The sequence below is a fragment of the Capsicum annuum genome, chromosome 6 (genome assembly GCF_002878395.1).
Source record: "Capsicum annuum cultivar UCD-10X-F1 chromosome 6, UCD10Xv1.1, whole genome shotgun sequence".
In the NCBI taxonomy this organism is placed as follows: Eukaryota; Viridiplantae; Streptophyta; class Magnoliopsida; order Solanales; family Solanaceae; genus Capsicum; species Capsicum annuum.
The window spans coordinates 226,857,763-226,885,609 of NC_061116.1; the positions used below are offsets into that span (position 1 = coordinate 226,857,763).

The 27,847-nt window shown below is 35.6% G+C and overlaps 3 protein-coding genes across 10 annotated transcripts in view; 1 reads left to right on the forward strand and 2 right to left on the reverse strand.

Annotated features, from left to right (window-relative positions):
• Positions 1–63: 63 nt before the first annotated feature.
• Positions 64–3,053, forward strand: LOC107875266 (40S ribosomal protein S24-1). 2 transcript variants are annotated; one of them, XM_016721905.2, is made up of 6 exons: positions 64–390; positions 474–548; positions 694–735; positions 1,315–1,485; positions 2,554–2,640; positions 2,759–3,053. In XM_016721905.2, exons 2-6 carry the CDS (start codon positions 477–479, stop codon positions 2,786–2,788), a joined length of 402 nt encoding a protein of 133 aa, XP_016577391.1. In that variant the 5' UTR covers positions 64–390; positions 474–476; the 3' UTR covers positions 2,789–3,053. The 2 variants fall into 2 exon arrangements, with proteins under 2 accessions (XP_016577391.1, XP_016577392.1); XM_016721906.2 differs by having other exon boundaries at positions 315–390; positions 457–548.
• Positions 3,054–4,398: 1,345 nt separating this feature from the next.
• Positions 4,399–6,991, reverse strand: LOC124899401. The gene is made up of 3 exons (XM_047414250.1): positions 6,205–6,991; positions 5,835–5,879; positions 4,399–5,749 (listed from the first exon to the last, which is right to left on the reverse strand). The coding sequence occupies exons 1-2, from the start codon at positions 6,635–6,637 to the stop codon at positions 5,863–5,865; spliced, it is 450 nt and encodes a 149-aa protein (XP_047270206.1). The 5' UTR covers positions 6,638–6,991; the 3' UTR covers positions 4,399–5,749; positions 5,835–5,862.
• Positions 6,992–10,892: 3,901 nt separating this feature from the next.
• The window catches only part of LOC107875267 (protein transport protein Sec24-like CEF), a 29,072-nt gene continuing 12,117 nt past the window's right edge, over positions 10,893–27,847 (reverse strand). For all 7 annotated transcript variants that reach the window (XM_047414255.1, XM_047414254.1, XM_016721907.2 and 4 more), the window contains 19 exons: positions 23,521–23,648; positions 22,514–22,633; positions 21,713–21,793; positions 20,652–20,729; positions 20,465–20,557; positions 19,638–19,692; positions 19,053–19,129; positions 18,135–18,206; positions 17,927–18,010; positions 17,629–17,748; positions 17,449–17,517; positions 15,091–15,168; positions 14,790–14,928; positions 13,478–13,642; positions 12,930–13,075; positions 12,602–12,781; positions 12,032–12,120; positions 11,837–11,868; positions 10,893–11,295 (listed from right to left, as the gene is read on the reverse strand). In XM_047414255.1, the coding sequence (XP_047270211.1) occupies positions 11,189–11,295; positions 11,837–11,868; positions 12,032–12,120; positions 12,602–12,781; positions 12,930–13,075; positions 13,478–13,642; positions 14,790–14,928; positions 15,091–15,168; positions 17,449–17,517; positions 17,629–17,748; positions 17,927–18,010; positions 18,135–18,206; positions 19,053–19,129; positions 19,638–19,692; positions 20,465–20,557; positions 20,652–20,729; positions 21,713–21,793; positions 22,514–22,633; positions 23,521–23,648 (1,913 nt within the window). In that variant the 3' untranslated portion in view covers positions 10,893–11,188. The remainder of the gene's footprint in view (positions 11,296–11,836; positions 11,869–12,031; positions 12,121–12,601; positions 12,782–12,929; positions 13,076–13,477; positions 13,643–14,789; positions 14,929–15,090; positions 15,169–17,448; positions 17,518–17,628; positions 17,749–17,926; positions 18,011–18,134; positions 18,207–19,052; positions 19,130–19,637; positions 19,693–20,464; positions 20,558–20,651; positions 20,730–21,712; positions 21,794–22,513; positions 22,634–23,520; positions 23,649–27,847) is intronic.

The following is a 27,847-nucleotide window of genomic DNA, read 5'->3' on the forward strand; positions in this document are numbered from 1 at the left end:
ATCAAAATCATAGGAGAGTAAATAACAATGTTTATAAGCCTTAGTTTTTTGTTTGTTTCAATGTCATTGCATCAGCCACGGCGAATATTGTAGCAATAGTGCGAACTGGCCTCTTATTTAGCCCTATCATTGCAAGACAATCGTGAATTTTTTGCTAATTTTTCAACTTGTCTGAAAGGTGGCTATTTGTGGAAATTTTCATTTTCAATTTGGGCCCATTTTAATGACCGATCCATTACTCAATGGGCCAGATGGTCGTTGAATTGCTCAAAAGTTGAAATAGAGCTGCTTCTAAAAACTCAAAAAACCCTAGAACAAAGCCTCCATTTTTGCAAAGTAAAGAGCAGCTTGGTCTGAAGGACAGAATTCAGAGCGGAGTATTTTGCAGAGGTATTATTATTTCAATCCATTTTTAACTTGTATTTTTAGATTAAATATCTATATAACAAAATGCAGCTTAATTTTGTTCACAGAAAATGGCGGACAAAGCAGTGACAATTAGAACGAGGAAGTTCATGACCAATCGTCTTCTTTCTAGGAAACAATTCGTAAGTCTTTAAGACGAAGAACAATTGCTGCACTGAATATCGTAAACCTCATCCTTGTTGAACGGTTTCTATATGCTCTAATATCTGCATCACAACTTCTTCTCTTCTTCTTCTTCTTCTTTTTTTTTTTTTTTTTTTTTTTCAGATTATCGATGTTTTACATCCTGGAAGAGCTAATGTTTCCAAGGTTTGACAAGCTATTTCATTTGACTGATTGGATTTGTTTGCTTTAATTTTTCCAAGTTCTTTGCAAGTTCAGTGCAGCTGTTGTTAATACAATTATTGAGTATTAGAATGAAATGAGTTTAGATCAAAATGGAGATTGAGCAGTCATTTTGAATTGGGGCTAGGTGCTGTTGCCTTAATTGGCTTTGAGAGAGAAAGTTGTTTTATCAGATGCAAAGTATAGCTTGTTCCCAGCTAGGTTTGAGGACAAGGGGTGCGGTAGGTTAACGGTCAGCTTTACAAGTGTCTACATTTTGAGGATCTGAATAGCCATATCCAACTAGTTTAAAATTAATATAGGGGAGAGTGAGAACCATGAGGTCTCATATTCGAATCCTAGGTGAAAACACTAGCAAGTCTGGTGGTGGGAGGTAGCACTTATGTGGAGTTAGTTGATGTGCGACATAAGCTTGTCCGGACACCATGATTATTAGAAAAGAAAAAGAGAGATAGGAGAAAGTGCTAAGCATTCGTCGTAGCACATTGATTGTTATATGCTTTTTGGGTTTTTTATGCTTATCTGATTAATATGTCACTGCAGGCCGAGTTGAAAGAGAAATTGTCAAGGATGTATGAGGTGAAAGATCCCAATGCGATCTTTGTGTTTAAGTTCAGGACCCACTTTGGAGGAGGCAAATCTACTGGTTTTGGCTTGATCTATGATTCTGTTGAAAACGCAAAGAAATACGAGCCAAAGTACAGGCTGATCAGGGTAAGAATCATTTGAGTGTTCAAAGTTAGCATACTAAGTCATTAAGGCAAGAAGGTTATGTGGTACCAAAACTTTTTAATATATTTGATAAATGGAAATGATCTAATATCACTTCATAGCTAATAATCTTTTGAATGGTATTTGTAGTTTTAGTATCTTTACTTGAGAAATGCTTATGGAGCCTTAGCGTGAAAAATGTTGTGATATCCTTTTCGAATTGCACTTTCTGCCAACTTTGTTCTTTAAGAGGGAACAAGTCGGGAAGTTATAGAAACAATTTTGCTTATTTCTGAAGATCTTTTTGTGCAATGATTTGAGAAATTCCTTGTTTATCTCATTGCTCCTTGCTCGTTTTTCCTGCAAAAACCATCTTTTAGATGAATGTGTAGTAAGGGATCATTGCATGGTTTCTGCCAACTCAAGAATCTTAATCCTAGATAAAGTTCAATGGTGTAGTGTAATCTGCTTCAGTAAATTGTGCTTACCAGAAATATTTACACCTTAGTCCATGTTTCCTTGGTTCCTTGTGCTATACTTTTTGGGAATTTTAATAGAAAAAGATTAGTTGGCATTACATGACTTGCATGTTCATCATTTTCAGAAGTTGAGTATCTTACACAACTTCACTAATATTCTCTTCTGCTCTTTTACTATCGAAAAGTAATTGCAAGCTGTTGGGCTGCATTGCTTTGAGCTAGCTATGTTGTAGAAAAAACTGCATTAGTTTGAGCTGAATTGTGTTGCTGTTTGGTCCTTTCCTTGCTCTTTCAGTTGATTCTGGTTTTTTCCTTGCTCTTTCAGTTGATTCTGGTTTTTTTCTCTTGCATTTGTTGCTGTTGCCCTTTGTATGTTTATCTCGTTGATCTACTTCAGTATTGTGGCCTACTGTGCTAGTTCGAGTTGTCATTTTTAAGTAATAACACTCATCTTTAAGTAGAGTAGATGCTTCAGTTTGATGCCCCATTATGTTGAGTGCACCTCCAGCGTTAAATTTGTGGGCTAGTGATTGAATTTGGCTGTAATTTTTTTTCCCGGCTAATTTGTTCAACTATTGAACAACACTTGCAGAATGGATTAGACACAAAGGTTGAGAAGTCCAGGAAGCAGATGAAGGAGCGGAAAAACAGAGCCAAGAAAGTGCGCGGTGTCAAGAAGGTAATTTCTTTTTTTTTTTTTAATGTTACCTCTGCAGCTACTACATTGAGATGTTCGTTTTGTTTTGGTTCATCTAATTTATTCTTGTGCTAATGCACCGGTTTCTTGAATGTTGCAGACTAAGGCAGGAGATGCCAAGAAGAAATGATCTGCCTGCCAGTAACAGTTCCTTTAATCCAAATGCAGAAAACGTTTTCCATATTATTTATGTTTCTCTGAACATCTATGCAGAATCTTTTCAATTTTGGTTGAGTCGAGCAAATTTTTTGCATGGTTAAGTGCTAGTGCTTCTAAACTTAAGAGATTTGGGAAACAATTTGTTTGTTTTATAATTGCCATTTCAATTGTTGCGACAATGATTATGATTAGGATGCTGACTTATTTGAAGAGAGTTTTATCTTCTGGATGACCAACATTCATTGAGTTCTTACTGCTCAATTAAAAACTCAAAAGGGGGAAAGTAATAAATTACTGCTCAATTAAAACTCATAAGGTGGAAAGTAATATATTACTGCTCAATTAAAACTCATAAGGTGAACACTTTAATACTTTATATCAGCTTTTCTGCTGCAATCTAACACCTCTGTTACATGAAATTAAATTTTAAGTTTGAGCAAAGCTTTCCACAAGTCATTGTATTTTCTGTGAGCATTCGTTCAGGAGCTTTGTTGTACATTCAAATGTCCAAAAATGTTTTACACCAATTGTAAAGGATTTGCACTCTTCGCATCTATATGTGATTTTCCATCATCTCTCTTTTTGTCTGTGTTATTTTCCACTTGCTTGTACCAGTCGATTAACGTTAAATTTTCTTATATAATTTGCTTCAGTCAACATATACTGTATTTGCCGATACCGTCCACTATTGTTCGCATGATGGTGAATCTCAATAGTAGGACGATCGCATATTGACAGATCAATAAACAGAGAATCCCAAAGCTTACAAAGGAATAGTTTTTAAAAAGTAAGTCAAAGATGGAGCTGAAACTACAGCATCACCAGTTTAGTGCCTGGTGGTAACCTCTCTCTTCAAGCTGTGCTTGCTCTGCTTTTCCATTAATGTTGCCTGTCATTAGTACGCTGTAGGATAAGTGAAAGCCAAGAAGGTTGCATAGGGAGAGCAAAGACGAGAATGAAAAGAGGGCGAATAGGGAGAGGTATAAGACAGCGAAGAAGAAAGCAAAGTTAAGAGGTTACAATAGCTAAAACGGCAGCATTTGAACACTTGTGGGATTACATTGGAGTTGTTGCAAAATAGAGAAAAATAGCTCCTTATAGATCTCCAATTGATATCTCAGATGACTTGGGTACATTCTGAAAGGGCACAAGTATACCATCGTCCTGATTCTACCAGGATTCTTCGATTCAGAAAAAAATTGTTTCAGTATTGAGATTGATCAAATTTATCGACTTCATTTTAACATATTGATTTATGAAGCAACCCCTCTCAATATCTTTATTATACATTCTCTGGATTTGACATATTAACAAACGACGAAACACTTCTAGAACGCTTGAGCATTCATGTTCAAATTAATTTAATTGGTATATTCATGTTTCCAACAAGAATGTCAAAACATACTTATTATATACCACTTGATGATAATTTTAGAAACGGATTAATATGTATTGGATACATCAAATGTACCATTATTATAAGGAATCCCGTATTAATACACCAATAGTACTTCAACGGTCATGGTTATATTGGCATAGAAAAAACTGAGGAACTATGACCAAATGAAGGAGACGATCGAGTTCAAAGAACACAAAATTTCAGAAAAGGTAGAACTAAGTACCATATAAATAGCACAGGGACTGCACAAGATTGACGGATTTTGTTTTTGATAACGGCTAGTCTATGCTCACCTCGACTAATTCCACAGATACCTGCCATCTCCTACCAGGTGCGCAAGTAACTCTATCCATCAAAACTAGGATAGATAAGAAGAAAGCACCTAGTGTTTTGTCTGGGATTTAAACTCGAAACCTCATGGTTCTCACCCACTTCGTTGTCCACTAGATCACACCCCTGGGTGGATGCAACTAATTAAGTTATCACCATTGTCACATTTATGCTTCCCTGAAGTTCGTTCTGAAATTTCTCAATCACTCCAACTTACAATAGCCAAGCGTCTCCAGTACGATCAACAACAATCAAGCTACTAGAACAACCAACATATTATGTTCTGTAAGATATTTCAGAGAACCAGAGGCTGCAGGTACCTCTTGATTAGAAAATTGGAGCTGTCTTAACAGAGTTACACAAGCATCATCACCTTATATCTAGCTGCTTTGACATGCACAAGCGCATCAAGATTAGGAAGTAAAAGGAACTGGAAAAATCAACTTTACAGAGGTGCCACAACATTGCAATCATCATACAAAGTACTTCAGATGAACAAACATTTCTGTAAGCAAAAAAGCAATATTGTTGTGGACGACTAGACTTAATCTTAAACCACAAGAAAGGGAAGAAGTAAGACATCCACATGTACATATACAGATATCTTGATTTCCTTAAGACTATAACAACGGGCAATCACTCAAAAATAAATACTCCTATATTTTATTTTTTTAGATAACTCGACTAAATCCACGGGATACCTGCCACCTCCCACCAGCACCAGGTACCAGATAACTCTGTCCACCAAAGCTAGAACAAATGGGAAGAAAACACCTGGTGTTTGTCTCTGCTGGGAATTGAACCTGAGACCTCATGGTGCTCATCCCAACTTCATTGATCCACTAGGTCACACCCTTGGGTGCAAAAAATAAATACTCTTGTATGAAAGAGGAGAGTTCAGTCTTTGGCAATCATAAATCTTATCTAATATAGTATATAGAACAATCCAATAAGCAACTCAAGGTACGCCGTGTTGTGATTATTAAAAACTCCTAGAACTCAAATACCAAAACTTTTAAGCAAGCTTTGACTATGCATTGCCATTGAAATTTCACAAAGAGCATTTTTTTCTCCTTTCTGGGGTGTCCTACTAATTATAGGATTAGCTGTACAACTAATAATAGAAGTGGAGCCTTGACGTAACTCATAAAACTGCTGCCATGTGACAAAGAGGTCACGAGTTTGAACAACGGAAACAGACTCCTGCACATTAGGTATATAAGAATAAGTTGAACCCCAGATGACATGTTGTTACACGAGTTTTTATGTGTATAAGTGTCATATGTACCTAGTTCATGTTCTTGAATTTCTTGAATTCATGATCCTTGAGGGTCTGAAAAAAAATTCGAAGGTGATTGGCATGCTTCTCCTCACTCCATGAGTAAATCAGGATGTCATTAATGAACACTGAAGCAGTAATAAGTATTGAAAAGCAAAGACTTATTATGCTAACATTTGTACATAAACTGAATACCCCCAAAAATTCAAAGATCAAATACACATGTAATGATAAGAACATTTCATTTAAACATTTAGATAGTCCAAATTATATCCCATTACCAGGACGAGCCACAAAAATGAAAACTTAGAAAACAACATAGCTGAAAATAGAGAGCAAAAGAGGGATTATTGTACAAGAACAAGACGACCAGCCCCACCATGATCATCGCCATCGGCACCGTCCTCCTCCCCTTTAGGCACCGTGACCACCAGCTCACCGTCGCTGAAACAGGCACTAGCCAGCTCCGGCACAGTTGACCCCGGAAGCCGAAACCGCCACAAGTCGATCTCCAAACCAGACAAAGATGAATCAGAAACATCGTGGTCGCCTCGTATAACAATCTTAGTAACACCTGGATAGATCTCAATTATGTGGGTCCTAATATTATCATCATCACCGACATCATCAGTTGGGATGACGAATCGCAGCGAATCACGAGTTTCCTGAATTGAAACATCGGAATCGGAATGAAACGGAAGTTCCAGAACCTTCGCGAAGATATGGGGTAGCCGCCTGAGCTTCTTTTTCCGGCAAACGGAGGCGTTTGACGGAGACAAACCAAAGGTCCTCGGTACTGGATGAACCTTCATGTTTTTTTTAAGCTTGAAATTCGCAGAAAAAATTGAACTTTATTGTGATTAACAAACAAAGCTAAAACTTTGATGGATTAAAACAAGTAAATTCAACAAAATTGGTGCAGAAAAAAATACTGAGGAATAAAAAGACTCTCCGTACTGTAGGAGTAAACTGTAGTGGAAATCCTGCTTTAGATGTGACACGTCTATTCCGATTTTTATTTCTTTATTTATTTACTAGTAATATTATTTTATACTATCACTGAATTATAAACATTAAATTATATATAACGAATCATATATTCCGTAAGTGAAGTTAATCATGAAAAAAAAAGAGAATAGTTTAATATAACAGATTAAAATAGCTTAATTTTATTACACCTAGAACTACAATTCATTTATAGTACGTAAATGGTAACTGCTCCTTTTGAAGATTTAGTCTTCAATAATACTACTCCCTCCGTTTCATTTTAATCGACCTTCTTTCTAAAAATATTTGTTTCAATTTAATTGTTCCTTTGATGAAATCAAGAAAATTTTATTATATTTTTTCAATATTATCCTCAACATTAAATGATTAAACAAACTGTATTTGGGTGACATCATTTCCCCCCTCACGTTTACTTAAAGAATCAAACTCCCCCTTCTACTTGGAATAATAAGCATTCTCCCTCCTTTTACCTTGACATTATCTATTTTAACTTTGGCATTAGCAATATCTTCTTATAGTAGATATTATTTATTTTAGTCAAGTATTTATATATTTTTATTAAAATTTTTTAGTTTAACCTTTTTAATGAATTTGTCACAAAAGTTAATGTTATTTTTTATGATTAATTGTTATTTTATTGAAATAACGCACAAGTATTTTTCGTCTTGCCCAAAAGGAGTACAAAAATATTGTGATACTTGACTATCAGATCAGCAAAAATGAGTTTAGGTGATATTAGACCTACCTTAAAGTTTAAGTGTGTCATAACAACTTAAGATATAGTTTAGCAATACCTTGTACCGTATCTCTTATTTTATATGCATTAAGTGTGTGCGTGTGTAATATATATAATATACATATATATATATATATATATATATATATATATATATATATATATATATGCACATGAGTTTTGATATACTCCCTCTGTTCTTTTTTACTTTGTCACTTTTCGTTTTTTCAGATCAACCTGCATAAATTTTGACAAATATTTTAAGATATATTTTTTCATTTTATAAATATGAAGAAGGATTGCAACTTATAACATTTTTCATATATGTTCTGTTCATCTAAATTTTAAATTTAAATATTAAATTATACATCTTAAAATTTTGGTCAAAGTTCATGTAGGTTGATCTCAAAAAGTAAAATAGCTAGAAGTAAAAGTGAACAAAGGGAGTATATATTTATAATATAAGTAAACTTTTGAATTAATTTAGTATAAAATATATCTCTATTTTTGTTATATGTTATTATATTACATGCATTGAAATATGTTTATAAAATTATTTTTATTTGTTATTTTCACTAATATAAATAGATATTACATTTTTAATTATTATTAATAAATAATTTTTCATATCATGGTCATTTATTCCATTTAGAACGTCACTAACTTATATACTTAATATATGTTTCTCACTTTTGTTTGTCTAGAAAATAATTTTCTTTTTATTTACAAAATTTTATTATATATATTAAAAATAAAAAAGATAATAATTTTAAAGAGGTAGAGAAAAATAAAGATTAATAGTGTAAGGGTAAAATAGGTATTTAAAAAAGACAAGTAGGAAAAAAAGAAGGAGAATGCTTATTGTTTAAAGTTGAGGGGGGAGTTTGATTTTTAAAGTAACGTTGAGGGGCGAAACTGATTTTTATCCATTGTATTTACTCAAATTCATATTTTCAATGCATAATTAATAGGGTTATTTTAGTAAAACAAATCTCTATTAAATAATTTCTTAAGGGGCGTGCCGTCAGTAAGGGTCAACTAAAATGAAATGAAGAGAGTACAATTTTAATACTCTCTCCCTTTCGTTTTAGTTGGTCCAATTTCTAAAAATAATTGTTTTAATTTAATTGTCCATTTGATGAAATCAAGAGAATTTTATTATGTTTTTTCAATACTATCTTTCACATTAAATGACTAAACAGAATTGTTTACTCAAATTTATATTTTCAAAACATAGTTAATAAGGTTAATTTGATAAAATAAATATCTAATAGTAATATTTTTTTTAATGGGTGTGTCAAATTAATAGGGGCGATGGAAATGAGATCTGATCCAATTTATTTATTGTAATGTAATACGTAAAAGAAAATGGATACTTATGGAATCTTATCGTTATGATTAATCACTGATATCCATACGTTGACTTAAACATCAGTTAAGATCATCCAGTTGTAGTAGTTACGTGACATTATTTTCCACACAAAAGAGAATCTATTCTTTTCTTTTTCAATGCAAAACTACTGTATACTTTTAAAAAGACAAAACTGCAGCTTACTAGAAACACGTGTTATTATAATTGTATGATTTGTTTTTTAATTTGGTAATTATAATTACACCAACTTTATTGTATGACTAATAAAATGAGACTTAAATACATTCTCCACTTTCTAAGATCTACCCTAGAAAATGAATTTTTAATGACCATATATAAATTGAATTAAAAAAATAATAGTAATTTTTTAGATTTAGCTCCAGCCTGTTAAGTGAATTCAAACTGGACTATTGTAGTGTAGCACATATGTCTAAACAGAGTGAATAATACTAAACAATACAATGGAAAGACGTATTCTATTAGAAGATGTGATCCCGTTCACTATTATCGATCTGAACTATAAAAATAATTTAACAATTGAATCATATAAAATAATTAAGTAAACTTTAAAATAAAAACAGGTTGAACAATATTTTTTTAATTATAAGCTTATTTGGCTGTTGGTGCATGTAAAATCAAACACGCTTAAAATTATGAGGAATTTAGCGGAAGGTATGCAAATTTTCATCTTGTAATGTTAAGAGCGAGCATAATTAAAATCACACTCATAATAGCTAACATTGACTTAGTTTTTCAGAAAGAATATGCACCGAACTACCCTAGCCCTAGGTAGCTCCGCCGATGATAGTAGCAGTATTTGGAAGCTGGATTTGTGGAGGCAGGGACAAGATCAGTGCAGAGCCAAGATATTCACTAAGGGGGTTCATAATTGAACATCTGAACTAACCGAAGGGGGTTCAACATCTAATATATATACATAAGAAACAATTTTAATCATGCATATATAACATAATTTTTCGTCTAAGAAATTTCGGATTAACCGCTCCGGCCCTGGACAAGGCAAGACAAAACAAAACAATAGGGAGGAAGTTGCGGGGATGTTTCCAAGAAGTGTTGAAGACGCCAAAGCCAAAGAGCCCCCACGTATCATCAGTCCTTGTAATGAGACATGACATAAGACGAATTCAAAGTTTGTCAGGGCAATTGCCATGGAACAGACCACACGGTTTTTGGCTCTTTTAACTACATACATGATTGTGGCACCTACCTTCAAGCGTTATTACAAAATCATAAGAGTACCAAATAAGGATAAAGCTAGCAAAACAAATTGAATACAAAGAGTACAAAGTGAAAACAGACTACCTACTTCCTATCAAGTTTATTGGAAAGTCATACAGTACCATCCTCTTTAAGATTATTATTGAAAATTGTAAATATTTGCTTCAAGTTAAAAAGGCCAATATCAATTATATAATCTTATATCTTGAGGAAGAAGATTAATGTGCAAACTTTCTGGCAAAGTAAGGTCACATACGCAAAGAAAATTTGCTAATCTAAAGTAGCTTCGACGGTTACTCATGCAAAAGGAGAATCTGCAAGGCAGGAATTCTATAGGATGGTTCTATCAAGATGTGTTTATCTTGTTTGGCTTAAAAGGAATGCCACAATGTTTGCCTTGCCTACCTTTTTCTTCCCAATGCCAGTCTACACTCCACACTAATCTTTCAGGTCTTTCTGATGGAAGTTCTAATCGTCACTTACAACAATTGATCAAATTCAGTTTAAAGCTAACATGAGAACTTAATTCCTAATACGATTGTAATAATGAACCAAAGGATCTTGTTTTGGTATATTAAGAATTTGAATCAGGTCCTTTATCTATAGCTCGAACAAATTTTGACAGAAAGGCCTCCCAAAGGTCAATCTAAGTAGATTGAAACAACGCTCAAAACTTCAGTTGATGATGCTCTGACATCAAGAGAACAAAGGCTAAATAGAAACACATTTTTCACACCATACCAATACAGTCAATAAAACTAATTCCATTTTAATTCTACATTTCACGTCAAGAAAAATAATCATGATAAATAACACTATCACTGTTAAAATACATAAAACTATTGCTTTTTGTTTGTCCCCTATGAGTAGGTGCTACACCTCAGAAAAACTAAGAGAGAACTGAAGCCACGGCCACACCTTGAAAGCTGATCTGCACCTCTTCATACTGAAACCCCATCTGTACCCTTTTCTCTATAATCAAAATTCATGAACAAAACTGGATATTTCTCAAGCCATTTTATTTTGAATGTGTCGATGGATATGTACTAGAAACTCAACATATGAAAGTCCATTTTGTGTCTTGTCTTCTACCATGTACGAGAAAAATAACATGCCTGGCAAAGAGATTCAAAGGTTAATAATGTGATGGGGCCAAGACCAAGAATGTATCATATAATTTGACACTCTTTCCTTCCACACCAATCTCACATGAACATGCTTATTAAATGTAGAAAATGTTTTGGCATATGTTATATAATCATTCTTTTTCCTCAATGTTAATTAAAGCTATATAACCATAAACAATAAGACAAGGGTAGAAGTAAGTAATCCTTTGATACAACTGTTCTACACCTCAGATAAACCTCAGGATATGTTGCGATACTGTTGTAAAACCAAAGTACTCCCTAAAGAATGTGGAATGGCTAAAGGTGAGTTAATAAACAAAGCGAGAATGATGGTCATTGCAAGATATCAGATGAAGTGTTAACATTAAGCAGCTAAGAGCAGCAAGAACGTTAAATATAGATCAGTTTGACAATTAATTATCCTAACCCTTCTCCTTTTTTCCACTTTAGACTATTTTATCTTTTTTTCCCTGGGGGGATATGCCAAGATTGAGGGTAGAAATGCAAAAGCATGGTGCTAGATACGAACCTGATGAATCTCCCTTTTTGCATAATTTTAAGCTGCCAAGATCAAATTGAGAATTTATCAGAAATTAGACATATTATGTGTTATAGGTAACAAATCACATCGTTTTGATTAATAAGTAATGAATTGTAATTGAGGAACCATCATTTAAAAGGGAGTAAATAGAGGAGCAAATACACAGAAAAAGAAGAATCATACCGGAGATAGTTACACCTTTGGCGCCTAATATCATTAATGATGTCATTGAGCTTCTTAGAAAGTGGATTGTCTTGCTGCTGCAGAACAAACTGAGAGGGGGGAAATTCAGAATCGACGCGAGAAAAGCTAAATTACAATAAGTAATTGTTTTGCTTCACCAAGGGGAAAAACAGGGAACATTTAATTGCTTTGTCAATCAAGAACCTAACGAACATGCAGGAAAACCACCCACCACCCTCACAAAAAAAAAAACAGGTTTAATTTTAAGACATGACACGTTGAATGAAATGGCACAAACACAAACACTCGAATAGGATACGCGGTTTGAATGCAAGCCTCATGCTTTCGCTTGCTGCAATGCAACCTGACTGACACATCTAGTCACCATGGATTTATATAGTCTAACCAAAGCCATTCAAGAATAATCCATACAAATTAAATACACTTCTTAAGCAACATGCATCAAAAGAGGATCTAGGAAAACGGATGCTGAGAAAGTGTTTCCCCCTTTTACGTTCTCATACATGAATAATATCACACCAATAAACAGCAGAAGACATGTCAAACTACCTGAGCAGGAATTTCCTCAACAGATGAAATGCCTAGCAGCTGATGGATAACATTAGGATCTGCAGAGTTCCCAACATATATCAAACAGTCCTCACCGTTCTCGAGAAGATAGATACCAGTGTCACTAATGTGTTCACTGGAAAGCGGCATAGAATGAGGAATAAGAGAATCTCCATCCTCCTACAAGTTCAAATACAGAATGAAACGTAAGAAAAGTAATTCAATAATAATGTCTCAAATGAATCAAGAAAATGTACAGAACTGCCAACTTGACTTAGAAAGGCAAAAGAAAAAGAGGGAAACAAAATCCATAAATACAAGTACATACCATTGTATCAAGTTCGTGAATTGCTATCAATCTGGGGTAGACCAGAGGGATAGCCAATGGAGTAGAGAGTGGGGAAACATAATTAATCCAGAAGGATCTATTATCGATCTGTCCATCTGTTCTAAGTCCAGTGCTTTTAACCAAAGCTGAAATAATATGAGAACTCAATAAAAATATAGATTTTACATTATTATTTGCACGAAATTGGCACAAGTAATGGTTTTGTAGTGACAGAGAAAATTAGTGTCACTCATTTAATATGCACTATAAGTAGGAAGCACTCGGAAGCTGAATGCACATACTAAGAATGGGTGATCATTCATTCATCGAGGTTTTCTTGGCACTACTTTCCCTCATATCATTTACATCAACTCAACTCATATAATACACCGGATAGCAACAAAAGGAACATAAGGAGGAAGGTGATACAAGGAGAAGAAGAGGAAATAATGCAAGAAAAATATTTTAAAATTGCACTGCATGTATAAACCAACACTGTCAAATCATTTGGAAATGAAGGGCTTGGGAAAAAAGAAGGCAAGATATACCCAGTGTGTAAAGAGGAAGAAGTTTAAGTGCCTCAGGAAGAATAAGTTGTCCCGAGGATGACACTGTGGCACAATATTTACGGTAAGAGTGCAGAATGTTGATGCAAAGGTTTGTCACTTGTTCTCTGATCCGTGAGAGAGGAGCGGTTGGTACTTCACTGGCAGCTGCATGCAAGAAAAATAACATAAGTAGGACTACTCTTTAAAAAAGATAAACAAGGAGGAAAAAGGAACAAAATAATGAAATAGCAACAATGCATGAGATAAAGACAACATCAAACATCAAAAGCAAGCAGGCCACTTGATAACTCGTGACGGTAATTATGTCGACCACAACAATGCAATTAATAAGTAGTAAAGAACTAGAGAAGCAGGATGTTAAGCCCTCAATGCAGGATCTTGTGCAGCTGATTCTGCGGACACTGGGAGATAAATATAGCTTCTTCATCAATGAAAGAGATGACAAGTTTGCTGTGGTTGATTAGTCAAAAGAAATGTGAAAGGAAGCAAAGGAGTGTATTAATTGCATTTTCAAGGAAAATATACAATTTATTAAATTTCTCCTATACATCCTAACGAATTGAAATCTGAGGGAAAAAAAGGAAAATATTATTTAGCTATTCTGCCATAAGATATAAAAGAGATATCCAACAAACACCAGTTCCTTATTCCTACAGTGCCTCTTTTTTTTTTTCCTTTTTTATTAAGACACTTATTTTTCTTTGTTCTCACTTTGTTCGAGTCGTGGTTTTGCTTTTACATAGCATCCAAAAATTACAGAACATCTGGACAAAAAAGTTACACCCCCATCTAGCAAATATTCATTCCAAATATATGCAGAACAAGAGTTATGGGGATTATAAGTGAGCACTATTGCAGAAACAATCAGATTTGATATTGTACCAATGGACACATAGAAGGTGTCCACGCACAATCTTACATATAGTTTGGCTATGCACATAAGAGAAAGGAGCAAATAGAAGTGCAGCTTTTGGAAATTAACAAATCCATGCAGCTTTGGGGAATTAATAACTCCATACTTTATAAGGAAAAATTGAGTGTCAAAGATCATCTAGGTATAAAGGGAAGAAAATGGAGCATAGATGCAGAAACCAAAGATTCTTTCTTAGGCAGAAGCACGCTATAGAGGATAAACTCTTCCCAAGAATTTTAGCAATTCAAAAAATGGAGATATAGATTGAGAAGAAAAAGGGAGATGCCCCCTAACCCTGAGGGGGCGAATAAGGAGGGTGAACTTTCAACATTATACTTAAGAATGTAGCACAGTGCATTATGACATAGTATTGTCTACCTTGTTTTAAGATGCAAGCAAATTGGGTGTCCAAGTCAGCTGATCGAAACAGATTGCTCAACATAGTTGTGCAAGGCAGAGCCAAAGTTGACACTCGGATTCTTCTTTGGCCATCAATGGTAGTGTAAAGAACGGCAGACTGGAAAAACAGAAACAAGCTCTTGTAAATAGCCATCATATTGCACCAGGGAAGAAAAAGGTAAAAGGAAGGGAGCAGCAGCAGGGAAAAATAGACATACAGAAACAGGGCAAACATGATTGACCAGAAACTCATTGGTGAAGACTCAATATAAATTTGTACCTGAAAAGAACATTCTGAACCTTCCTGCAATTTGTCATCATGCTTCAATGTCACCATAATTGTTTTGTCACAGTCAATCTGCACAATGGAAAACTCACTTAGAAATGAATACAATTCATAAATCAGTCAAACTAGCATATTCGACAGGGAATCAACAGTGTAAAGACTTTCAATGTAATTATTCACACAGGAAAAGGTGAATTAACAGTGTAAACACATGCATACAGAAGAACCCATGCTAGTATAGCTGCAAATGTACTAAAATCTCTTACCAGCATGTGCAGTTTCTTTTTTTTTTTCCTTTTTGATCAGGTAAACATTTCATTAATCACAAGGCCAAAGTCGGCCGTATACAAGAAGTATACCAAGAAGTAAAGAACCTACAACAGGGCATGGTTCTCCACAAAAGACACCCAATCCTTTATACAACCCAGGGACCGGAGGCTACACCACCTCAACTGGCCAAAAGTCAATTCTACCCCTTCAAAAGCCCTCCTATTTCTCTCTCCCCAAACGATCCACATCAAAGCTAAAGGAACAATATTCCAAGCCCTGCACTTTATCCTGCTCCTTCTAGCTTTCCAACGAGAAAACATTACGTTCCAGTTCTAGGCATCACCAAGGAAATACCAAACCAGCTAAACATATCCGACCACAGTCTCGTGGTCAGGTTGCAATGTAATAGAAGATGATCAACCTCCTTACCCGTCTCTTTGCATAATAAGTAACACCAGCTAATGCATATGATCTACTTTTTCTTAGGTTTTCCGCCAAAATCACCCCTCTGGCAGCTAACCAAGAGAAAAATGCATCTTCCTCGGCACCTTAGGAATCCAAATAGACTTTACGGGGAAAGCCTTCACCTCCCTCACCAAGAGTTTCCCATAGAAGGACTTGACAGAAAAAAACCCAGTTACTCCCCAAATTCCATTTTAGAGTCTCGAATCTATCGACTTGCTCGTGATGCTGATGAATTAGAGCTAGCAACCTTTGAAACTTATTAACCTCCCAGTCTTGAAAATTCCTCCTAAACCTCAAATCCCAAAATGTTCTTTTCCTTTTAACCCTCTAATATGATGGACAACCGCCTCCCTCTGACAAGAAATCCTATAGAAGCTCGGGAACTCATCTTTTAGTACCACATCTCCACACCGTTTGTTTTCCCAAAAACCGACTTCTCTCATCCCCTACCCTGAACGAGATGTTAACCTCAAAATCAGCCCATCCCTTCATAATATTCCTTTAGCCATACACCATATTGATTTCATTAGTTCTCCACCCCCCTTCAATCACCCCATATTTTTCTACTATCACCCCTCACCAAAAAGAATGAACCTCTATCCCCAATCTCCATAAACATTTTCCCGGCAAAGCTTTATTAAATACCCTTAAGTCTTTCACACCCAACCCTCCCCAATTTTTAGGCGAATTCACCTTCTCCCATCTGACCAAATAATGTTTTCTTGCCCCGTTTGCCGAATCCAAAGAAAGTTTCTTTGAAGTCTTTCCAATTTTCCTGTAACACTGATAGGAGCATGAAACAAAGACAAAAATTAAGTGGGGATGCTTGATAATGTGCACTTAATAAGCACTTCTTTCCCTCCTTTGGATAAATATCTTTTTTGCCAACTAGCAAGCCTCTAGATTAACGTAACCCCCTTTGAAAGGAGATATCAACTCATAAGGTTCTCCCAAAACATGTAACTTAGAACATAAGCACCTTTGGGTACTTTTGGACATGTGAGTTTTCACATTAATGGCCCATGTAACATTCATTTGAATTTGGCAATGGACAATCTGAAAAGATGACTTAAAAGCTTCATCTAGATATGAAAAAAGGCGGATAAAAATATAGTTGATAAACGAGTGACGAATGAACATGTCACAACACATGCTTTTTCTCAGCTGCATCATCTACACCCCCAAAACTCACCAAAAGAACAGGACCAAACTCTGGATGGTGGAGAAACCCACACTGTTGGAAGCTCACTTAGTAAATCAGGCAGGGAGTCAATGGTGAAATATCAAAAGTAGCCAACATAATAAAAGAGATTTGGTATTAGCCCAAGAAATGTCCTACAAATGCTTCGAACTTCATACAGATGAGCTTAGTTTGTATATCAAATTCTATCTCAGCTGTGTGGTTGTACTCTGGAAAGTGCATAATAGTCTTCTAAAGGAGGAGGGATAAACTGCACTGCAGGTAGATCAGCATCTAATGGAATTCTTTTACAGTAATAAAGATGTGCATAGTTCATTTATCAAATTCCATCTAAGTTGTAGTTCTACTTCATGCTTGGGAAATGCATAATTGTCTGTGTGTGTGTTTGGGGGAGGGGATGTGATAGAGGGACAAACCGCAGGTAGATCAACATCTGTTGGAATTCTTTTGCAGTAATTGCCAGAGTACTCCTGAACTTGAATTCCCTGCAAATAGAACACGGTCAGCATGCGAGCTCAGTTTCACTTTCCATAAATTAGGTATGGCACTTCTCCTACGAGAGAAGCAAAGGAAGATCCGAAAACTGGGGAGCATACCTGACTACATCTTACACGCATTACTGCCTCAAACCCTTCGGGCCTAGTGATATTCCATCGAAGATCATTGTATAGCTTGGCAGTATCAGCAAGAGCAGAAAACGGGAAATAGTAATACACCTGACACAAATGAAACAACCATAAAGCTCAAAGCTTAGATGTAAAAATATCAAAAGGAACATGAAGTGAAGTGGCTGCATCATAAGATTGTTGATAAATTTCATGAACAGTAAGTTGCACCATAACCAAGACCCTAGGGAAGAAGACAAGCTAAAATAGTAACAAGCGTCACAGTTACCTGCCCACCAGTGGTCCTAGGAATGACTGAAATGGAGGCAATGTCTACATAACATTGAGTTGTGAGAAACACGTCAACACAGACCTGAAGCAGTTGAGGTCTAATTAATAAAGTGAACGATTATAAAAATAAAGACCAAAAGGCGTTCTTAATCCTATTTTATTTTAATGAATCATTACTGCCACGGGCTTTTCATATAAATTCTCACCTGATACTCAGCAAACTCAATGGCCATTGTCTTCAGATTTTTGTCGGCTGGCTGGAGTAACTTGTTAGCCTCCTGAAATTGGAAAATTTACAACTCTTCTGAAGAAGCAATGTCGTGGTTTCTTTTTTCGGCATAAGACGTTAGCGCTGAATATGTACATTACAAAACTCAGATGGAGTCCAGTTTCATTTATCCAATGCTTACAGGATTCCACTAAAAGTACCTCAGTGTACCAGAAAAACACCATTGGCATAAAACATTCATCTGTTCTAAGAAAACTGATCAACGAGTAAAAAACTGATAAGCCCAGTCTGGTGAAATCTTAATAGGAATACACCTAAACACAAGATTTAAGAAGAAAATTGATAGCCACAAAGAGCACTCTCATTTACCACACAAGAAAAATGATTATTATGCTCCACGATTTAAGACAATGATTCAAGAGTGCAATGAAGAACAGACATTTTCACGAAATGATGAACACGCTAACATTCATTTCTCAGAGGCGACGACTCAAATAAGTGATTAGCAGCTTAAAGAACTTCAGTCAAGTTACTGAACCTCTATTTCTGACCATACATTATTGTACATGCTCTAGTAGTCAAATTTCAAGCAGACATTTTGATATCAATAAATAGAAAAGACTATTTAATTTCCAATGTTCTCTTTAATAAGAAGTTGACAGTTAAAAGACATCATCTCTCGAACTTAATCCTCTTAGTGACAATATTAGAAGCTTCTATATATTCAGCACAATATGGACAACTTTATGGGCAGAGACCACATTATAAACGAGCAATGTCTTTCCACATCCAAAATATGAAATGAGGGGCAAACACTAGGGGACAGTAGGTAGAAATAATCTAAAAGTGAGACAGATATATGCTGAAGAACTAAAAACTGGTTCAATAATTTTACCTTTTCTGCAGCTGATACATTGGTTCTTCCTTCAGCCTCTCTAGCAGAAAGGGCTCCAACACCAGTAGATGGCAGGACTATAAAACAGAACAAGTACAGCCAACACTTAGAATTGTATCACAATTTGTGTAGTCAAGGACTCAAGGTTGCACGGCTCATGCAACAGATCATTTACAGGTCCTATGAACTAGTTGATGCACCAGGTGAAGAACTATAAGGCAATTGCCAAAAACATAGTTCGATCTTACAAAGCATTTGGTCCAGATATTTGATGGAGAGTTTCATCACAGGAATTTACTGAAAACATAATCTAAACATAGCTATTGTAGAAATACTTCAATTTTAGAAGAACCAGATAGTGCTGTAGAAAGCAATCCTGTTACGTATCATCCTATTTAGTCAGATTGCATTGGAAAGAGAAGTTAAGCATAAATTAATGAAAGCAAAACAGTCGATCAGCAGTGCATTGTAAACGAGGCGTGGGGGATCAAAGATAAAAAGATGTTTAAATGCAAGCATGCGGACAATATTACCGTCTTGATTTTTTACTAATACAGGATAAGTTAACTGCATTTAGCACCTTACCTGATTGAAACACAAGAAGTTTGCCTCCAGTGCTTTTCATTGCCAAGAAAGCAGCCTGAAGTAACAGAACACGAAGTAAGAATCAGTCTATATGATAATCCATCATAGACTGATGTGGTTAGACTTGCATCAATCATCTGCATGAGGGAGATCCCAGATTTAAATTCTATGGGATCAATCTTTAATGTTCTTAGCATTGGACACATTCTTTTTTTTTTAAAAAGAACGATAACCATGGTGTCCAAGCTGGCTTGCGCGCACCTCGACTAATTCAATGTGATATTTGTCACTTCCCACCAGCAATAGATACTAGTTGACTTTGTCAACCAAGGCTAGTACAAATGGGAAGAGATCACCTAGTGTTTGTCTCTGCTGAGATTTGAACATGAGACCTCGTGATTCTCAACCCACTTCATTGACCACTACATATTTTTAAATTTATGGCTTCATACCTACCATTTAGTGCGATTTTAGTCAATTTTTACACATAAACTTATGCTCTAAGTTGAAAGTATCGGGTTTAGATGAACCCGTTACTGTAAGGTTGGACCTGCCCCTGCATCTGCATGTAGAGACATAATACTACTAAATTTTTCCAATCTTTTTCTAAGAATGGAAAAGTCTCAGGAAACTGTGATGACCTAACTACTCACATTATAGAGGGAATGCAGAAAATACTTATTCCATCTATGAATTAACGAGGAATTTGTTTTTTAAAAAGGCAATATAAAACAAGTGGATTTATATTCCAAATGATAACTTGGGAATATAATTTCATGTAAAGCACTGATACCTTGGGAATATAATTTCATGTAAAGCACTGATACCTTGACAGCAGCACCAAAAGCTGAATCAGCAATCCTGTTGTTCTGGAACATAGCTGGGATGCTTTCTAGGAGAAGCTCTAGGTGTTGACGGCACTGAAAACACAAACAAGTAACAACTTTCATAGGGCGCACTCATAGTCTTAAGGGGAAAATGAACAGAAGTTAGACAACATCTTGCAGAACTAACCTCCGACAGCTGCACAATAACATCAGTCTGAAGGGGGGTGTAAACGTCTTGGACATCAGGGACTATTAGCATTAATGGCTGCAAAGGTAGATCCAGAATAAACTTATCAGAAAACAAGCACTTCACCAACCTAAACCATTTGCCACAACCCTAATCCCACAGTTTAGCATCCATATTAAAGAACAATGAACAGGTCATATTAGAGAACAATGGAACAAGTGAAATAGAATCCAACTATACCAGAGAAGAAAAATGAAGAACTGCATAATTAAGCAAAATGAAGAAATCCAACAATAAGGAGAAGAGCAACTAATTAAGGCAGAATAGTTGAGAAGTCATAAAGTACTCTTTTTGAAGGCTAATATTTTCTTCCTGCAATCCATGACTAAATCATGGACAAGACAAACGAAAAAGGAAAACAACAACAATTTTACTTTGTTTTAGTAAGTACTACTAACTCTGCTTCCCAGATATGTCTAATTTTGCTCGAACTCTCCAAAAATGTTGTCATACCTGTGTCGGATCCACAAAAATGCACAATTTTTTGAGGATCCGACATGCACTATTTGACATTTTTGAAGAGCCCGAGCAACATACACTTGGTTACAGATTTTTATTTTATTTTCACTAAAGAAATTCTTTACGAAGAACCGAGGGTCTTTTGGAAAGAGAATCTCTACCTCCCACGAGGTAGTGGTAAGGTCTGAGTACGCTCTACCTTCCCTAAACCTCACTAGTTTCACTGGGTATGTTGTTGTTGTTGCAAAGAAATTCTTCAAGAAATGGCATTTAGCTAATCATCTTGGCAACACATTTCTGAAATCCAACAGGAATCATTTTAGTAGTTCTGCATTTTACCCTCAAAAGTAATTGTCAATTCATCATTACCTCAACAAAGAGAAAAATGGCAAAGATAACTGATTAAGATTTAACACTGATTCCAAAGCATCTTTTTTTTTTTTTAAATAAGGTAACATTAACTGGTTACAAAGCATTTTTTAATTTTAGATTCTATTCTAAAGCTTAATTTAGCAGAATAAACTCATTTGGATATGTTGAACCTGCTGCAATGCACGCTTGAGATTGTAAAAGTGGATAGTTGAGTCGAATGTAGCAACTCCAACCAATGTCCGAGGACCATCCTGCAATAATAAGTTTTCAATGTCAAAGACAACTCTTTAACTCTCCAAGAATTCATATTGTGCATTAAAATTGTAAAGAAATGCATCTTAGCTGAACTATATCACAAATAGAATAGACTCCCTAATCTCTTGCCTCTCAGTGCACATGTCATTCTACCACTTGACCGATCCCATCTCTCCCGAATTCCATTAGATCATAGATTGATTTCTACCAGATCATTCTATGGTCCATTCAACTAGAATGACACCAGATGCCAAGAAAAAACCCCACAATCAAAGCAAGGGTTCACCTGAATCTTTTTGTCACATTCATAGTTTTCCTTTTACCTTCTGATTTATTATAAGCCATCACTTAAGGAAATGCAAATCTACACAGATTATCACATCATAATCTCTTCTTTTTTTAATGACCTCTTGGATAAAACAAAGTGATCAAGCAGCATTCGTGCAGCATCGCATTATTCAGAATGGAGACAACTAGGCTTTCCACAATTCAGACGCATAAAAAACTAACCTATCTCATCATCACAACAGACAAATTACACAGATAATTGCTTCGCTACATCAGAAGTTCTAGTTAATCTCACTGATTTTAGTATAAAAAGTGATTAATTTATGATGACTCCACTTGAGAAGACACGCCAAATACTTTTCCCTCTAATCTAAAGGTAAAAAAAAAAAAATGCATGTTGCATCATCATAAACAACCAATAGACTTACAGGGAGATCAGAAATAACTTGGCTGATTGCACTGCAAGCAGCTGCAGTTGCACCAGTCTGTATGGCATTCATGGAAACATCTATCAGGAAGAAATACACAGCTGGCATTGGATCCCGAACCTGAAATACAAGACAAAATTACAAAATTGAATTAAGGAATTCTCTAGACCAAAGAAAGGAGTGCATCAACGAAAAAGGAGAGCATCAAATCAACTCGCAACATAGAGTAGGTTCTAAGCTATATCTACATTGATTTAGAACTTCTGTCGATAAATGTCTCTGTGGAAGTATTAGTTTAATTTTCTAAACTTGAGATCCTACTCGTCCACACTACCGACCCCCTCAACCCATGCGCTGTTAACAGATTGCATAGTACTCTAGGAGCAGTAAATTGACAAGTCTGCCACAGTTCAACATCTCACGTATCCCGCTCATTGCTCAGTGGACCCTTCTCCTTCTCACCATATTCCTCTTTAGCTTCTCTCTGTATATGTTGTTTTTTTACTACTTTCAATGCTGAAAAGAATTTTGTAACAAAAGATATACAGAGCAACTGTTTCCTCCTAAAGTCTAAAATCAGCAACAGAATAGCATGCCGATAGCAACAACCTGGTGCTGGAAAACTACACAAGAACCGGCATTTGGAATATAGCAAAAACGGTGCTAGTGAACTGCAAACTTTCCGCATACCAATCCATTATGACTCAATCTCAAGTTAATGTTTTATTTTATTATTACTTATTTGACCACAGGGTATGTTGTTGTTGTTGTATTTTTATACCAGCATCAATCCCAATAGTTAATATTGCAATATGAATCCTGTGTATTCTAGTCACTCTTTTCTGGTTAGCTTCAGCAAATACCAAAACAACTTCAGATGTTAGATTTGAAAGCACAAAGCTAGCAAAACAGAAAGTTCAGAGCTTGGAATGTCTACTTAATATGGCATTACTCCTATAACGTCATGCAATCACATCCCTTAACCAATGTGCCCAAAAAGTACCAACCATATATTCCTTCGTAGCGACAAACTCAACAGTTCCTCGGCATAGTTCAGGCCTCTCATCAGCATCCCTACGCCTGCCATCTGGACCTAAGTTGCACTGATAGTCACGAGGAGTTTCATCGGTATGTCCTGCAACAAGGACGGCAAGAAACATGAGATAAGAGCTGCATAACAGCACATTTTCATTAAACATGCAGTATTAAGAAATTGAAATGGTTTCTACATTTCAAGTTGTGAATGCGATTGATTAACAAAAGCTGATGGCCTTTGTCCTCACTTAAAAGTTGAGGAACCTGAAAAGAGATATCAGTAAATGGAATAGAGAGGTCTGTGGCAAACTAGATTATCAGAGGAATAAGGTTCTGGAAGAGCTGGGATTCCTTGAACAAATTGCTCCACACAGGGAAAATAGAACAGAAGAGAAATTGAAAGCTTTAAGTCTGAAACTAGACCTCAAACAGATAGCAATTGCTAAGGAAATTTCTTGGAGGCAAAAGTCCAGATGTCTATGGCTAAAAGAAGGGGACAAGAACACTAAGTTCTTCCAAAGAATGGCAAATTCACACAGAAGAGGCAACAGTATTGACAAGCTGAAAATTGAAGGAGAAATCACTGAGGATGAGGATGTGATAAAAGTAGGCATCCTTGATTTTTACCAAAACCTTTAAAAGGAATCTGAACCATGGAGGCCATTTTGAGTCGGTGATTGTAAAACTTCCTTTTATCGATCTTGATTCGCGTATAAATTCCGGAACTATGTACCTAGCTGAACCGGAGAGCCCCGAAGTCCCACAGTATCATAGAATTACGTTAGGTACCATATGAATAGGCCCGGTAGTGAATAGAAGTCCAGTATGGTTCTTCTATCCCAAAAGGGTCTCAGGGACGGGGACTCCCTCTCTTCTTTTCTGTTTATCTTGGCAATGGAAGAGCTCACTCAATTGCTAGTTAGAGCTAGAGAACTTCAATGGATTCAGGGATTCCAAGTTGGCAATGACCCTAGCACAGCTGTTACAGTCTCACATCTGCTATATGCAGATGACAATTTGGCTTTTGGTGGAGCAAACAGACAACAAGTGCGGCAAATCAACATCACTCTCATGGTCTTTGAATCAATTTCTGGACTTCACATCAACATGATCAAGAACAAAAGCTAGCCAGTAAATGGAGTCCCCAACTTAAATGATCTGGCTGACATTCTTAGTTGCAAAACTGGAACTCTTCCAACTACCTACTTGGGATTGCCACTACGAGCAAAATTTAAGGTTACTGATGTTTGGAATGGAGCAATTGAAAGAATGGAGAAGAGACTAGCAACCTGAAGATGCAATCTCTCTCTTTAGGAGGCAGACTTACACTAATCAGCAGTGTACTTGATAGTATTCCCACCTACATTATGTCCCTCTTTCCCATACAAGGTTCAGTGACAAAGCAAATTGACAGCTTAAGAGGGTGTTTGGATAAGATTATAAGTTGGTCAACATGGCTTCCAAGCCATTTTTCACTTTTAGGATTGTTTGGCAAATTTAAAAGTTGCTTAAAAAAAGTTAATTTTCGCTATTTAAAAGCCAAAAGCTAGAAGTTGCCCATTCCTTACTTTTTCTTTTTAGCTTATAATCCATTAAAAATTGACCAAGTAAAAGACATTTGTGTCCTTTATAATTCTTACTTATTCCAAAATTACCCTCTTGTAACCCCAAAACACACTTCTCTTTCACTACAACACACTTCTTCTTGTATTAATTAAACATTTCCACTTTTTGTATTTATGGCGAACTTAACTCTAGCCATATTAGTACCTCTTTTGTGTGAAACTTCTAATTTATGAAATATGATTTTTATGTATTTTTTGATAAAGATTTTTTTTTTTCTTTTTGATAAAGAGAAATATGATTTTTATGTATTATTCTCATTCTTTAATATATTCTTTTAAATTTAGACAATTATTATTGTACAACATATGAATTTCTCTAAGGAAAAAAAAACAACTCACCAACCAAGATATATGGAGAACATTCACTGAAGATATACAACTTCATGAACGATTAGTGAACGATTCATGTATATTTGACGACGCAATGTTCGTATTCGACAATGTTTTAATAGTGATATAGTCATTACTCAATCAACGAGTAATATATTTTTCAATTAAGAGTCATTTTAGCAAACAAATAATATCATTTGTGATCAACTATTTATCTATTAATGTAATTATAATGATTAGTAACATATATATTTTGTTTGATGATTTAAACTCTTTTAACCAAGAAAAAAGATTTTTTTAGAGCACAAATTTAACGGTCATTCATGAAAATATTATATATATTAAAACTAAATTAAAAATATATATATTAATTTTAATTTGAATCATTTTAGAAATAAAAATTAATAACAATCAACTCTACATTTATTAACAGCTTTAAGGAGATTTCAGACATTTTGACCAAAAAAAGTGTTTAACAACACTTGTTTACCAAACACATCAACAACTTTTTTCCAGTTCAACACTTTTATCCAAACACGTAACTGCTTATTTTTAAAATAAGTTTCAGCATTTTCAAAAGCACTTTTAAAGAACCTTTTAAAAGCCACTTTTTTTTAGTCTATCCAAACAAGCTCTAAGAAAGAAATTTCTATGGGAAGGAAATAGTGTGTCTCAAAAATTTTCACTAGTCAGGTGGAAGAAAGTGATCCTACCTAATTCCCAAGAAGGTTTGGGGATTAGGGACCTGAAAACTCACAACAAGGGACTGCTCATAGAATGGCTATGGAGCTATGGCCAAGCAGAGGCTAGATATTGGAAAGATGTCATCCTAGCCAAATATGGGGCACAGAAACATTGGCGTACCAACAGGATCGGAGAACCACATGGAGTAGGGGACCTAGAAATTTATCAGTAGCTTTCAAGAGGTCTTCTTTCAGAAGGTATCCTACAAAGCTCACAATGTCTGACAAATGGCTTGGAAACAGTGCATTAAAGAATGTTTTTCCCAGCCTTTATCAAATAGCCAACAACAGGGAAGCAGCCATTGCACAATACAGAGATGGCAACATATGGAACACTATTTTCAGAAGGAATCGCCAAGATTGGGAACTCAATGATCTGCTGCTCCTCTTAGAGTCCTTGATGTCCTATCATCTAGATGGAAATGCTAACAGGATCTTATAGGGCTCTTCCAATACAGAAACCTACACAGTGAAAGATTTCTACAGAGTAAAATGCTCGCAGAATAGCCAAATTGAGCTTTGGCCTTGGAAGCATGTTTGGAAAACTAGACAACCTCTCAAAGTCACTTGTTTCACATGGATTGCACTATATGAAGTCTCTTTAACTCAAGAGAATCTCAGAAAGAAAGGCATCATCCTCACCAACAGATGCTACAACGAACCAGTGAACCACCTTGCAGCTTTCTTCTCTATTTTTGGACTTCATTGGGTGATGCCAGGTCGAATCAAAGAAGCATATTTTAGCTGGATTTCTTGGAGAGTTGACAAATTCATCAAAAGAATCTGGACCATGATTCTTGCAGTCATATTTTGGACCATCTGGAAGGAAAGAAATCATAGACATTTTGATGGGATCTCAACTCCCCCCACCTCTCTCAAGGCCAAATGCTTAGTAACCTTATACAGTTGGCACCCCCTATCCCCTGTAAAGGGTACCGATATCTTTTTAGATTTTGTTAACTCGTTAACTTTTATTTAACAGAGTATCAAGGTAGCATTCTTTTGACTGTTTAACAGAACTTTTGCCTAGCTTCTGAGCTCAAATGTTTCTAGGTTTTTGAAGCTATTTTTAGTTTAGTCAGTTTTTTTCTCTCTAGCTACCTGTACCATTGCATCTACGTGATGCCTTTCTAATACAATTAATAATTACTTTACCCAAAAAAAAAAAAAGAATTGCATGTGTAATGCCGAAGCCGGACGTCCATGCCTTGACTATTTAACAGAGGTGAGTGAACTATCCCCAAAATGAAAGAGAGATAGAGAGCGAGTCAACAATTCTTTCCTTTTACTGTTCCACTTCATAGCGCTAGTTAACTTATAAAGTTGCTTACGGGCAGGCTTCACATATAGACTGACATGTCAACCTATAAGGATTGTATTGATATCTATCAATCTCACTTCCAAATAAAACTTATATCTGAATTAGGTCCAGAAAGGACAACGTTTAAAGATAATTTTCTTCTTCGCAGCCTATGAAATGAAAGGTGTAAGAGTAAGACTGCTCACATGTTCTCAGTTAACCAGTAAGAATGGATATTAGACGTCTGAGAATGCGCTTATGTGTTTTGCTAGACTAGTTGGAGCAGAAAAATATCAATAAC

What these genes read in the sequence shown, in the direction of transcription:
- LOC107875266 (XM_016721905.2), top strand. Translation starts at nt 477, where the DNA reads ATGGCGGACAAAGCAGTGACAATTAGAACGAGGAAGTTCATGACCAAT. An exon ending in GAAGAGCTAATGTTTCCAAG is followed by an intron (nt 736 to 1,314) that starts GTTTGACAAGCT and finishes ATGTCACTGCAG; the next exon opens with GCCGAGTTGAAAGAGAAATT. An exon ending in CAAAGTACAGGCTGATCAGG is followed by an intron (nt 1,486 to 2,553) that starts GTAAGAATCATT and finishes CAACACTTGCAG; the next exon opens with AATGGATTAGACACAAAGGT.
- LOC124899401 (XM_047414250.1), bottom strand. Translation starts at nt 6,637, where the DNA reads ATGAAGGTTCATCCAGTACCGAGGACCTTTGGTTTGTCTCCGTCAAAC.